Source organism: Macaca nemestrina, chromosome 1, assembly GCF_043159975.1.
Source record: "Macaca nemestrina isolate mMacNem1 chromosome 1, mMacNem.hap1, whole genome shotgun sequence".
Taxonomy (NCBI): Eukaryota; Metazoa; Chordata; class Mammalia; order Primates; family Cercopithecidae; genus Macaca; species Macaca nemestrina.
The window spans coordinates 148,624,112-148,636,760 of NC_092125.1; the positions used below are offsets into that span (position 1 = coordinate 148,624,112).

At 42.9% G+C, this 12,649-nt stretch overlaps 1 protein-coding gene across 3 annotated transcripts in view; it reads left to right on the plus strand.

The window, feature by feature from the left end:
* LOC105482758 (mucolipin TRP cation channel 2) overlaps window positions 1–12,649 on the plus strand; it is a 73,594-nt gene that overhangs the window by 47,211 nt on the left and 13,734 nt on the right. For all 3 annotated transcript variants that reach the window (XR_987855.2, XM_011743056.2, XM_011743057.2), the window contains exons 7-9: window positions 4,418–4,517; window positions 10,334–10,446; window positions 11,621–11,770. Coding sequence is in view for 2 of the 3 variants with exons in the window: in XM_011743056.2 (XP_011741358.2) it covers window positions 4,418–4,517; window positions 10,334–10,446; window positions 11,621–11,770 (363 nt within the window). In the remaining variant the exon portion in view is untranslated. The remainder of the gene's footprint in view (window positions 1–4,417; window positions 4,518–10,333; window positions 10,447–11,620; window positions 11,771–12,649) is intronic.

The window sequence follows — 12,649 nt, forward strand, 5'->3', positions numbered from 1 at the left end:
AAGTGTTGTAGCAAATGTTTTCAAACCTCGAGGCATAAACTGCTCCACTGATGGGAAGACCAGTCTGCAAAGTAGCAGTTGTTTCTCTTTTTATTTTGGGAGGGGGTATGTATGTATAGTAGAAGAGATGGTGCACTTTTATGGGGAAGTAAGCTGCCTTCTCATTTTCATAGACTTTCTTTCTTTGTCCTTCTCTCCTTCCTTCTTCTTCTCCCTCCCTCCCTTTCCTGTTCCTTAAGGGACTAAACTGAATGCCTAGCTGAAAGTTGTATATACTGTCCTTTAGCAATTCAGAAGAGTGTTTCATTCAACTATCAATAAATACTTAATGAGTCCTTACTATGCACCAGGCATTTTGCTATGCCCTAGAGGCACAGTGGCCCTCAGGAAAGCTTACAGCCTAGTGGGGGAAACAGAAAAACAAGTAAATGAAATAAAAGTAACTACTGATTGTGATATGTGATAAGGAAGAATGTCTCCAGCTGCAAGCTCTCTGGGGTGGGTGGGCCAGAGGAGCACTGGGAGCATCTGCAGGGATGAGGGAAGGGCAGGAGAGGAGCATGGAGTTTGGTCTGCAAGGATGAGGTCATTGATGACTTTGTCATGATATGGTCAGAAGTGTGGGTTTAAAAATATTGGCTTTTCATTTTTATTTTGTTCTTTGGACTTCTATCTGCTTTGAGAAAAGCATTTTAGGGGCCCTCCTGGAGGAAACAGAGACCTTGAGTGCCAGTGCTAGTGAAGGTTTAGTTATAACTTACAGGTATAGAAATGAAGATGGTATGGTTTAATTCTCAAACCTCTGGTTTGAGTGTGTGATCTTCTTGGGTAGACTTGGCTTGTGTTCAGAGACAGGCAGGTGCATGTGGATTTGATCATCTACATATCCGCTCTCCAAGCTCTGCCAGTGAACTTTTTGGTTTTCTTAACGTGTTCACCCTAATAAGTACTTGGCATATATCACTTATAAACTGTAAATGATTTAAATGATTGATTTAAATTTCATAAGGTAGAAGATTGAGGGCATTTGGACATCTTAAGTTCAGCCTGCAGTCTTGGAGCAATCTTTGTTCTTTCTGAAAGCATTATATGTAGCTCTTGAAACAAATAGAAAAATAATTTCTAGCCTAACAAAAACTAGAATTTCATACCCAAAGAACTAAATTGAAGGAAATGTTTTTAAATTCAATTCAGAATAATAAATGAGATCATTGTGTTCTTTCAAAGATTAGTTAATTTTGGTTTTTATTCCTAGGACTGTTTGTCTGTTTTGCTCTAGGATTTCTCTGAACCAGATATCTGATATCCTGTATTTAATAAAACTTCACATATTAGCCCTTTTAATCATATTTGTTTCATTAATAACAGAAAGTTGTGAAGAAATCCTGTGATGTGAACATTTTCATTGGTATAATTCTCTTTGTTGCCTTAATTTATGTCTTTATTGTGAGTTCCTTAGCCTCTAATTGTACTTGTGTTTGTTTTTTACAATTTTGACTTAAAACCTTCATACTAGAGGACTGAGAGATTTATATAGCACCATTCCAATACTGGGGTATTCTGAATTTGATTATAAACTTACCTGTACTGTTGAGTTTTATGCTTTCACATGTTTTCATGATCACAATTATTGTTTGTTTCCAGTTTTAGTGCTCCCTCAAGCATTTCTTGAAAGGCTAGTCTAGTGGTGAAAATTCCCTCAGCTTTTGCTTGTTTGGGGAGGGCTTTATTTCTTCTTCATTTCTGAAGGATGGCTTTGCTGGATATAGTATTCTTGACGACAGGTTTTTTTTTTTTTTTTTCTTTAAACCCTTTGAATATATCATCTCATTCTCTCCTGGCCTGATGTTTTTCTCTTGCAGCTTTTTTTTTTTTTTTTTTTTTGAGACAGAGTCTCCATCTGCCATCCAGGCTGGAGTACAGTGGCACCATCTCTGCTCACTGCAAACTCTGCCTCCTAGGTTCACGCCATTCTCCTGCCTCAGCCTCCCGAGTAGCTGGGACTACAGGCACCCGCCACCATGCCCGGCTAATTTTTTTGTATTTTTAGTAGAGATGAGGTTTCACCATGTTGGCCAGGATGGCCTCCATCTCCTGACCTTGTGATCTTCCTGCCTCGGCCTCCCAAAGTGCTGGAATTACAGGCATCAGCCACTGCGCCCAGCCTACTTGCAGCTTTTAGAATTATCTCTGTCTTTGACTTTTGACAGATTGATTATAATGGGCCTTGGAGAGAATCTTTTTGGGGTGAATCTAATTGGGGATCTTTGAGCTTCCTAGATCTGGATGTTCATATCTCTCCCAAGACTTGAGAAGTTTTCAGCTGGGTTATTTGAAAAGACCCGTCATCAATTTCAGAAATTCTTTTTATTTTATTAATTTATTTGTTTTGAGACAGAGTCTCAATCTATTGCCGAGGCTGAAGTGCAGTGGTGTGAGCTCAGCTCACTGCAACCTCCACCTCCTAGATTCAAGTGATTCTCATGCCTCAGCCTCCCCAGTAGCTGGGATTACAGGCACCTGGAACCGCACCCAGCTAATTTTGTATTTTCTATTAGAGGTGCTGTTTCACCATGTTGGCCAGGCTGGTCTCAAACTCCTGACCTCAAATGATCCACCTGCCTTGGCCTTCCAAAGTGCTGGGATTACAGGCTTGGCCACTGTACCCGGTCAGAAATTCATTTTTCTTTGCTCGATGTAGTCTGTTGTTGAAGTTCTCAATTGTAATTTTTTTCTTTCACTCATTGAGTTATTCAGCTCCAAGATTTCTGTTTGGTTCTTTTTTATGCTATGTCTCTCTGTTGAATTTCTCAATCAAATCATAAATTATTTTCCTGGTTTTATTGAATTGCTTGTATTCTCTTATATCTCACTCAGCTTTCTTAAGATCATTATTTTGAATTTTTCAGGCATTTTCTTTGGGTCCTGCTACTTGAGAATTATTATATTCCTTTGGGTGTCCTGTTTTCTTGCCTTTTCATGTTTCTTGTGTCCCTACATTGTTATCTATGCATCTAGTGAAATAGTTGCTTTTTCCAATTTTATGGAATAGCTTTCCTAGGGATAGACTTTTTCCTGTAGATGGGCCCTAGAGTGTTGGTTGACTATAGTGCATTGGCTTTGGTTCTGGGCATACTCAGTAGTGTGGTGTCCATGCAGTTTGTTCAGTTGTGCTCCTTGTCAGTGATGTCTGTGATTGGCTCAGTGGCCTAGGCTGAGGGAGTTTTTAATAGCAATGGCACAGTTTTGCTGGAGGCAGGGATGCCAGATTGGTTGCTGGGCTGGACATGTGCATACATAATAAGCAGCAGGCTGTGTGGCAGGCTCTTCAACTGGGTAGGGGCAATTGCTGCCCAGCTGGCTGTCAGGTCAGGTGTGCATGGTTGTGGTGGGCCAGTAGGCTGTGAGGCAGGCTCTTTAGAGATGTGAGGTCACTGCTGAACTGGCTGTCAGGCCTGTGTGGGGTGTGGAGAGATAGCCAACTGTGTGGCCCAAGTGTGCACAAGCACAGCACACCAGCCAGCTGTTTGGTAGCTTCCTGCTGTGCAGTTCTGCCTGTTCCCAGGGTCAGGGGCAGGAATGGGTACTGCATGGATTCAGATGTCAGGGTCTCAGATGTTCCATCAGGTCTAGGCTCTGGGCAGCCAGGGTCATGGTGTTGCATGCACCTGTGTAAACATGGTGGAATAATGGCAGGACTTCAGGCATGGAGAGAGACAATGAGTACTGGCCCCCAGGGCAGAACACACTCTGTTTGCGATCTGGTCTCTAAATGGCGTCATGCCATAGCAGCTTAGGTCACAGAAGTGAAGAGTGCTCACAATGTGTGCTTCCACTCTGGGGCAACATGGCTGCATGAACTCCCAGCACCTCTCCAAACCGGATTCAAAGCCTGTGAGGACTGGAGGGCTCTCCTGCAGCAATGACTGCTGGCATTCTGTGGCCGTAATGAGGACCACTGGAGTCTCTAGCCTAACGTTTTCCTGTCCAAAGAGATCCCCCTGGCTCTAAGCTGATCCTGGCTGGGGAGACAGTGTGGCAGAGGCCAGGTGCCTTGCTCCCCTTCCTGTGTTGCTGTCCTGGGCTTTCATGCTCCATAGGATTTTGCTGCTACCCTGGTGCTCTCCAGTGTACTTCTTCAGTGATTTCAGTCAAAATATAGTTGTTTATTCTTTATCTTGGTCCCTTTGTGTGTGTGTGTGTGTGTGTGTGTGTGTGTGTGTGTGTGTGTGTGATGGGGGTGGGGTGCAGGAAATGAATGTCAAGTAATTCTAGTCAGCCATTTTGCTGGCCTGTGTAATTCTCCTTGGATCAGCACACTATTTGGATGCCAGTGATTTTTTTTTTTAAGCAGAGTTGATCTAACATGTTATACTTTCTTCTATGTTGTAATCTTTCTATACATTTGTGTCTCCAGATTATCTTTGACAATAAAGCTCACAGTGGCAAAATCAAAATCTATTTTGACAGTGATGCCAAAATTGAAGAATGTAAAGACTTGAACATATTTGGATCTAGTAAGTATGCTATATACTTGCCCATAGGGATTATAGATGATTTTTAACACTTTATTTTGGGGCTTGGGTATTTAAATGGTTTGTTTGCATGGTAATAGGAAGAAAACCACGTCTTGAGCATTAGATTCTGTAAAAAATATCCCAAAGCCTTGTATTTTTGTTTAATTCAGCAAATGTTTACTATACACCTCTTAGAAGAGGTAGCATGACTGAGTGGTTAGGAGCTTAGCTCTGGAGCCAGATTGCCTGGGTTTCAGTTCCAGTTCTATTTACTGTGCCTGTGATCTTGGACAAATTACTTAACCTGTCTGTCTCAGTATCTTTCTGTGTAAAATGAGAGTAATAGTATAGGTTGAGCATCCCAAATCGGAAAAATCTGAAATCACAATCCTCTGAAATTTGAGACATATGAGCACTGACATGACCAAAGCTCAAAGGAAATGCTTATTGGAGCATTTTGGATTCTGAATTTTTGGATTTGGGATGCTCAACCTGTAAGTATGAGGCAAGTATTCCAAAATCAAAAGAAATCTGAGATATTTTTGGTCCCAAATCATTCTGGATAAGGCATACTCAGCCTAAACTTACCTTTCAGGATATTGAATATTAAATGAATTAGTATATAAAGCAAAGTACTGAACACAAGAGTTGGCACATATTAATTGCTAGGCATTATGGGAAAAGGAAGAAAATGCCTGAGTGAGGGAGACTGACATGCTAATAAAATCTGTGATGTGTTATGGAGAGAAATAAGGGTATACATACAAAAAGCATGAGGAGAAAAAAAACAAAGGTTAAGTTTGAGTGGGGCAGAGTGGGAAAAGAAATGATTCTTGGAGAAGATATGCTTTGATCTGAGCCTTGGACAGTGGGGAAGGATCAGGGCCTCCAGAGCCCAGAGAGCAACCGCTGCAAATGCTGAGTCATTTACTCAGTCATCGCTGGGAAAATATCACTTAATCCACATGTTTAAAATGGGCTACTGCTGAGCATGGGGGCTCACACCTGTAATCCCAGCACTTTGGGAGGCCTAGGCAGATGGATCACTTGATGTCAGGAGTTCAAGATCAGCCTGGTCAACATGACAAAACCCTGTCTCTACTAAAATTACAGAAATTAGCCGGGCATGGTGGCACACGCACCTGTAATCCTAGCTACTTGGGAGGCTAAGGCAGGAGAATTGTTTGAACCTGAGAGGCAGAGGCTGCAGTGAGCCGAGATCACACCACTGCACTCCAGCCTGGGCAACAGAGTGAGACTTTGTCTCAAAAATAAGTAAAATAAATTTAAAAAATTAAAATAAAATAAAATATAATGGGCTACCTATGGAACCTGTTCCGTTTGCTCAGTAAAGAATTGGGATGATGTTAATGATGGATGCTCAGTACTTTTTATTTTGCAAATTTTGTTTAAATGACTTTCCTTTTGACCAGGTTATCAGAATGAAAGAAAATGTAAAATACCTGTGGCTCCTGTTTTAGAGTTGTTTTAAGTTATATTTGATCTGTCGCCTGCTGCTTTTCAGATGTATGATATGTCCTGATGATTTGAAGTTTTGGTTTCAATAATTTCACCGACTGACTTAAGCCTCCGATTATAGTTTTGGTTTCTGTTAAAAAGTGGTTACTATTCCCCAGCATACACCACTCTCTTACAGACACGCAGAGATCAAGGGCATATTTTCTAATTAGGTCCAAGTATAGGTTGCAGTTTTCTGTGAAAAGAAACTAACCTTTGTCAAATATATGATTTGGAACATCATTATAAAGATCAAAATGATGGAAATGTCCAAACTAGGCAGTCAAATACATTTCCAGAACAGTGAGTTTTTCACTTCTGCCTACAGCCCTCCTTGCAACATTAGGGGTTTTCCTAGATTGTGCTCAGAAGAGAGTATCTCTAGCCCCCTCCTGTGGCCAATGGGGAGAAACACAAGCCTCCTAGACGATTGGGTAAAAGTTCTTTAAGATTTACATATTCTTCTAGAGCTGTGTCTTAAGAAACCAGGTTCTATCACTAGGAGAATGTGAATTTAAAATAAGATGATGTGATGTGAAAGCGTTGAAAAAATTATGTTTGGAAACCATCTTAGGAAATGGACTTTTTCAACCCTATATGAAGCTGTCTGGTGGATTGAGATTGCCTTGGCTTTGGGGGAAGTGGACAAGGACAAGGGTGACATCTGGTGGGACACTTACACTATTTCTAAAAGTTCAGAGGCTCATTCACACCCACACGCTAACCCCCAGGCTCCTCTCTCCTTTGTCATTACCCATATTGAAGCAAATGCAGGTGAATGTCCTTTTTCACATACAAACCTCGTGCTGCCTTTTGTGACTCCCAAGTCCCCTTTCTAAATGTGCCATGTCTTCATTTAACTTGGTTTCATAAACACAGGAATTTGGAGATGAGGAGCTTGGGGAGGAATTAGCGGGATTCCTCTTTGGCGGGATTCCCCAATGATGGGTGATACAGATTGTGGTTTTTTTTGAGATGGAGTCTTGCTCTGTCACCCAGGCTGGAGTGCAGTGGCACAATCTCGTCTCACTGCAACCTCCACCTCCTGGGTTCAAGCGATTCTTCTGCCTCAGCCTCCCAAGTAGCTGGGACTACAAGCACACACCACCACACCTGACTATTTTTTGTATTTTTAGTAGAGATGGAGTTTTATCATATTGGCCAGGCTGGTCTCGAACTCCTGACCTTGTGACCCGCCCACCTCGGCCTCCCAAAGCACTGGGATTACAGGCGTGAGCCACCACGCCCGGCCAAGATGTTCATAAAATACATATTTTTAGCATACCAAACCAGTCTTCTCAGTAATTCAAAGAAAAACAGAATCCTATACTGGATTCTGTTAGGAGGAATGGTTTCTGTTTCTAAGCCTGCTTGTTTTCCCATCTGTAAACAAGGTCCAATACAAGCTGCCTTGGAGATTTGTGTTCTAGTTATATGTCAGAAAGGAAAGTACTAGATGCTGTCCTTGCATTTCATAAGATTTTCAGTTTTATCTTCCCAAGAGCTGCCTATGTTTCCTCTGCTCCATTCCATGGATCCAAGGGAAAGAAAAATCTTGCATTATGCTAGAGCTAAGTTGTTTTCTTACCTACCCATTAGATGATACCTCAAGATAACTTTCTTGACTGTAAATGGCTAAAGGTAAATGTAAGTGCTAGGCACTGGGCACTATTCTAACAAGCCCTTCACATAGACAGTTCTACCTGGTTCTCATGACAGCCTCAGGAACGGGTACACTTGCCCTTCCCATTTTGTAGGTGGCACATCTGAAGCTTAGTAAGATGAAATCATTTGCTCATGCCAGTATCACTCACATCTTTGCATTATTAAGTCCATAGACAGTCTGGCATTTCTCTTCAACACTGTCTCTGCAGAGGTTTCCGTGGAGGACTCTGACCGCAGTCTCTCCTCTGAAGGTCACCTGTCCCTGGTTTTATTTGCTTCTCCTCTGGCCTTTCTGCTCCATCCCATTCCTGAGCTCATCTCCTTTTCTAATTCTCAAACGTCGCTCCCCATCCCTGACCGCTGTCCTTCCCAGTGGTCTCTCTGAGGGGCCATCACTCCCATGGCTTTAACTGCCACTGAATAGTCCTCTCTTGTCATGAATATCCAGAGTAAACTCGGTTTACCCAAGACAGGGAACCAGGAATCATTCTTGGTTGTCCTTCTTCCTTATTCCCCAACTTCAGTTAGAGACCAGGCCATGACTCTCTCCATCTCTTATGATTCTGTGCCCTCTTTTGCTCTGCCCCAACTTAGCTCAGACCATCATAAGTTCTAACTTAGATTATTCAGTGGTCTTATGTTCTGCTCGATTCTCTTCATTTATTTGTAAGTATACTGAAGCATTATACTAGCCACAGGTGCTGTATTCAACACTACTGTCTTAGTCTGTTTTCTGTTACTTATAACAGAATGCCTGAAACTGGCTAATTTATAAAGAAAAGAAATGCATTCTTTCAGTTCTGGAACCTGAGAAGTCTAAAGTCGGAGGACCACTTCTGGTGAGGACCTTCTTACTGGTTGGGAGTCTCAGTGGAGTCCCAAGGCAGTGCAGGGCATCACATGGTGAGGAGGGGGAGCATACTAGCTCAAGTCTCTCTTCCTCTTCTTATGAAGCCACCAGAGCCATTCCCTTGATAACCCATTAATCTATGAGTGGATTAATCCATTTATGAGGGCAGAGGCCTCATGACCCAATCACCTCTTAAAGGCCCACCCTCTCAATCCTGTCATATTGGGGATTAAATTTCAACACGAGTTTTGGAGGAGACAGATAATTCAAACCATAGCAACTACCTGTGGGCCCTGCTTTACAGATCCTGTCACTTGATGGGGAAGATGGACACTGAATCATAAAATAAGTAACCGCTGTGAATGTTTGCTATTGTTATTTTCCTTGGCTGTTTCATGGGCTCTTTGTATATGAACTTGCATAATTTTCACGTTTTCTTTCCCAATTTTCATAATGTTCTTGCCCATTCTACACTGTCTCTGTGCTCTGTGCTGTGCTGCCTTTGCAGATGTAATGAAAGGTCAGTGTTTGTTGTGCAGAGGAAAGTAAAGGAGCTCTGGGTATGTGTAGTAACCAAAAACCATGAAAGTATATAGGAGGGGGCTAATAGAGATGAGAATTTAAGGAATTATTTTCTGAGATGGGAGATTTTTCATTTGGAACTTGAGCCTGAAAATAAATAAGCTGAGCTGTGTGTGTGGAGAAGTGCTGTTCCAGGCAGATGGATCAGCATGTGCAAAGTCCCTGAGGCGAGAGCAGGAGAGAAGGAAGACCAGTGTGACTGCAGGGTGGAGAAGGCGGGGGGCAGGCAGGAGAGAGCCGGGCTGGGATCGGAGACACTACTGTGAAGTCTGAGAGAAACTAAGGTTGGATTCATCTCCTTCCCGTACATTCTTCTTGCTGCTGTGTGCTCCAAACCAAAAATCTGATTACCACTCCCCTCCTTGCTTCTGTTCCAAGAAGCAATTTTCTCTCCGTATGGAGAAGGCTTATAAGATTGGCACTATGTCCTGGGAAAGTGCACAGTGAGGTTGAGAAGCAGAAGTGGGGATGCTCAGTGGTGGTGGTTTAATTTGTTTGATCTCTTATTAATGGTGAACTGGATGTCTCTGCTTTTATGTGAAAGAACTCAGAGTATGTCAGCAGTTTTGCCTTTTTTTGAATGGAGCCCAAATGGATCACTTTCCGTTGAATTCTATTCTACAGTAAATATTTATATATCAATTTGAGTGCATTTATTAGCAGCTCACTTTTTTTTTTTTTTTTTTTTTTTTTTGAGACGGAGTCTCGCTCTGTCACCCGGGCTGGAGTGTAGTGGTACGATCTCAGCTCACTGCAAACTCTGACTCCCAGGTTCACGCCATTCTCCTGCCTTGGCCTCTTGAGTAGCTGGGACTACAGGCACCCACCACCATGCCCGGCTAATTTTTTTTGTATTTTTAGTAGAGACGGGGTTTCACTGTGTTAGCCAGGATGGTCTCGATCTCCTGACCTCATGATCCACCCACCTCGGCCTCCCAAAGTGCTGGGATTACAGGCGTGAGCCACCGCGCCTGGCCCAGCTCACATGTTTTTAAATGTATAGCTTTATATCAGGGAATGTTTTGCCTTATATATGTACTTCTGAATGAATGCAGTGTGATTTGTTTCTGATATTTACCATTTTGTTTTAACAATAGACAAAACATTTATTGTTTGAACTTCTTTTCACACTGCCATTTTGTTTGGAAATTATTCTCTGGTAAGGCGTGTTTAACATTTGAATTCTGTTTTTATTCCTCAGCTCAGAAAAACACTCAGTATGTCCTGGTGTTTGATGCGTTTGTCATTGTGATTTGCTTGGCATCTCTTATTCTGTGTACAAGATCCATTGTTCTTGCTCTAAGGTTACGGAAGGTAAGAGCGTGTTCACATTCTCTTCCTGCCCTCTTGGCCTGCACCCTCAGTTTGCTCAAGCAGTGGACCACCGATGTTGTGCCACCTGCCTTTTCTGGAGACTTTTGACTAAATTAGATTCCTCTGAGTAGTTGCCCCCTGTGAGGCATTTATCAGCCCGAGGTGTAGGAAGTGAGTAAAGGCTCTGAGTATGTCAGGTGGCATCAGATAATTATCCTGCTTAAAACTGAGCTGATATGTACAGACGCACAGTGGTGAACTCTCAGGCTTTTGAATGTTTCCAGAATAACGAGGCCCTCTTCAATTCAGGAGTGATCTGAAGAACAGAGTAATAGCATGTGTGGGTTTCATCTTTTGTCTTCAAATCAGAGTTCATTTTGACAGGGAGGCATGGTAAATGGATTATAATGAAGCATAAAATACTTTATTCTGTTTTTCAAATAGTTTTAAAATTCTCCCTTGAGTTTCATTTTGCCTTTTTACCCTCAGGGCTCTTATGAATATATACTTCTGCTCCCCACATATCTTATTCTGACTGTGGCATGTGTACAAATGCACACTGGGGGCGGGGAAATCGGAAGTCCACAGAGTACCATTTGTGGAGCAGGGACGTAGTCTGCATTTGATTTTGCCTAATCCTGACCTTTGTCAATGTCCTTTGTAAATATCCACCTCTCTTACATGCTCCCCGATCTCCTTGATATTATGAATGCAAAGTTAAGGTCCTGTCCCTGCCAAGGTGATGGGGCTCATATTTGAGCACACACTCTGGAGCCGGCCTGCCTGGACACGGATCCTGGCTTAGCCTCTCGGTGCCTCAGTTCCCTTCTCTGGGTGATAGACCTGCTAGTACCTGGTTCATTGGGTTGTCATCGGAATGGATGTGTTGGTAATATGAAAAGTATTTGGAACATACTTTATGTTAGCTATGACAAGAGCCTGCCGGAGTTACCATGTACGTATTTCATATTTGAGGTAACTTCACAGACAATTGAATGCTTACTCAGATTACGGGGGAAAGTGTGTGCTATAACCTCCACTTTCGAGGTGGATCTGGCAAGTTGGAAAGGCAAGCCATGTCCTTTTACAGGTGAGAGCACTGTTTTGCACTTGCCTTCTCCTTCCAGAAGGCAGTGTGGTTTATAAGAAACACTTCTTTAAATGTTTGCCTTAGAGATTTCTAAATTTCTTCCTGGAGAAGTACAAGCGGCCTGTGTGTGACACTGACCAGTGGAAGTTCGTCAACGGCTGGTATGTCCTGGTGATTATCAGCGACCTAATGACAATCATTGGCTCCATATTAAAAATGGAAATCAAAGCAAAGGTGAGGGAAGCCCATTTAAAGTCTCTGTTCTTCATCTTCTCCTGGACGGCCACAAGCATCTTAAGACATATGATCCTTTGGAGACAACTTTGATTCTCGTGTCTTCCCTTTTCTGACACTGGCACGAGTGAGGCCTCCCCTGACTTGGTTCCTCGTGAAGGAAAAGTAAGGAAGCCGATGTTCCATGGAACGAAACTTGGCAACAGCTCTAGAATAATGACAAAGCTTGAGAAGATTGATTATTTGGGCCTCATTTTTCTTTTTAAGTTGCAAAAGGAGCAGCTTATCCATAAACCAGTCCTTTCCCTGAACCTGCATGTCAAGAGCTTGTGGGGAGGATCTGTGACCATTGGGTGCTCTGACAGATGGGGTGAGGGCAGGAATGTCGGACTGCCTGCTAAAGCCTGACCCTTTGTATAACTTAGTTGATTTGATCTCCTACCTAAGCCTCAACTCCTCCTTCACCACACTGTTCTCCTGTCCACTCTCTGCTGTTGGTCAGAGGTCCCACCAGCCATACCTCCTAACCCTGACACGCCTACTCCTCCCCTATCCTGGCTCCCTCTGGCTTTCTTCAGGCTTTTTCTTCTCTGGTCAACTGTGACAGCAGTCTCCTCACCAGCTTTCCCATCTTCTGCTTCATACCTCTGAGATCCATTCACACAGCTGTCAGAGGGACTTTTCTGAAAGTGTCTATCCGGCTGTTACCATCCTTTCTACCTCTTGGGGCCTACTTTGGGATGAAGCAGCTTCCCTTGGCAGCATGGCCTCTGGGGTCATCATCATCCAGCTCTGCCTCTTGCTCCTGCCCCTGCTCTGACCCTGCCCCTCTAGGATGTCTTGTCAGCTTTGTACCTTTGTTCAGCCTTTGTCCACTTA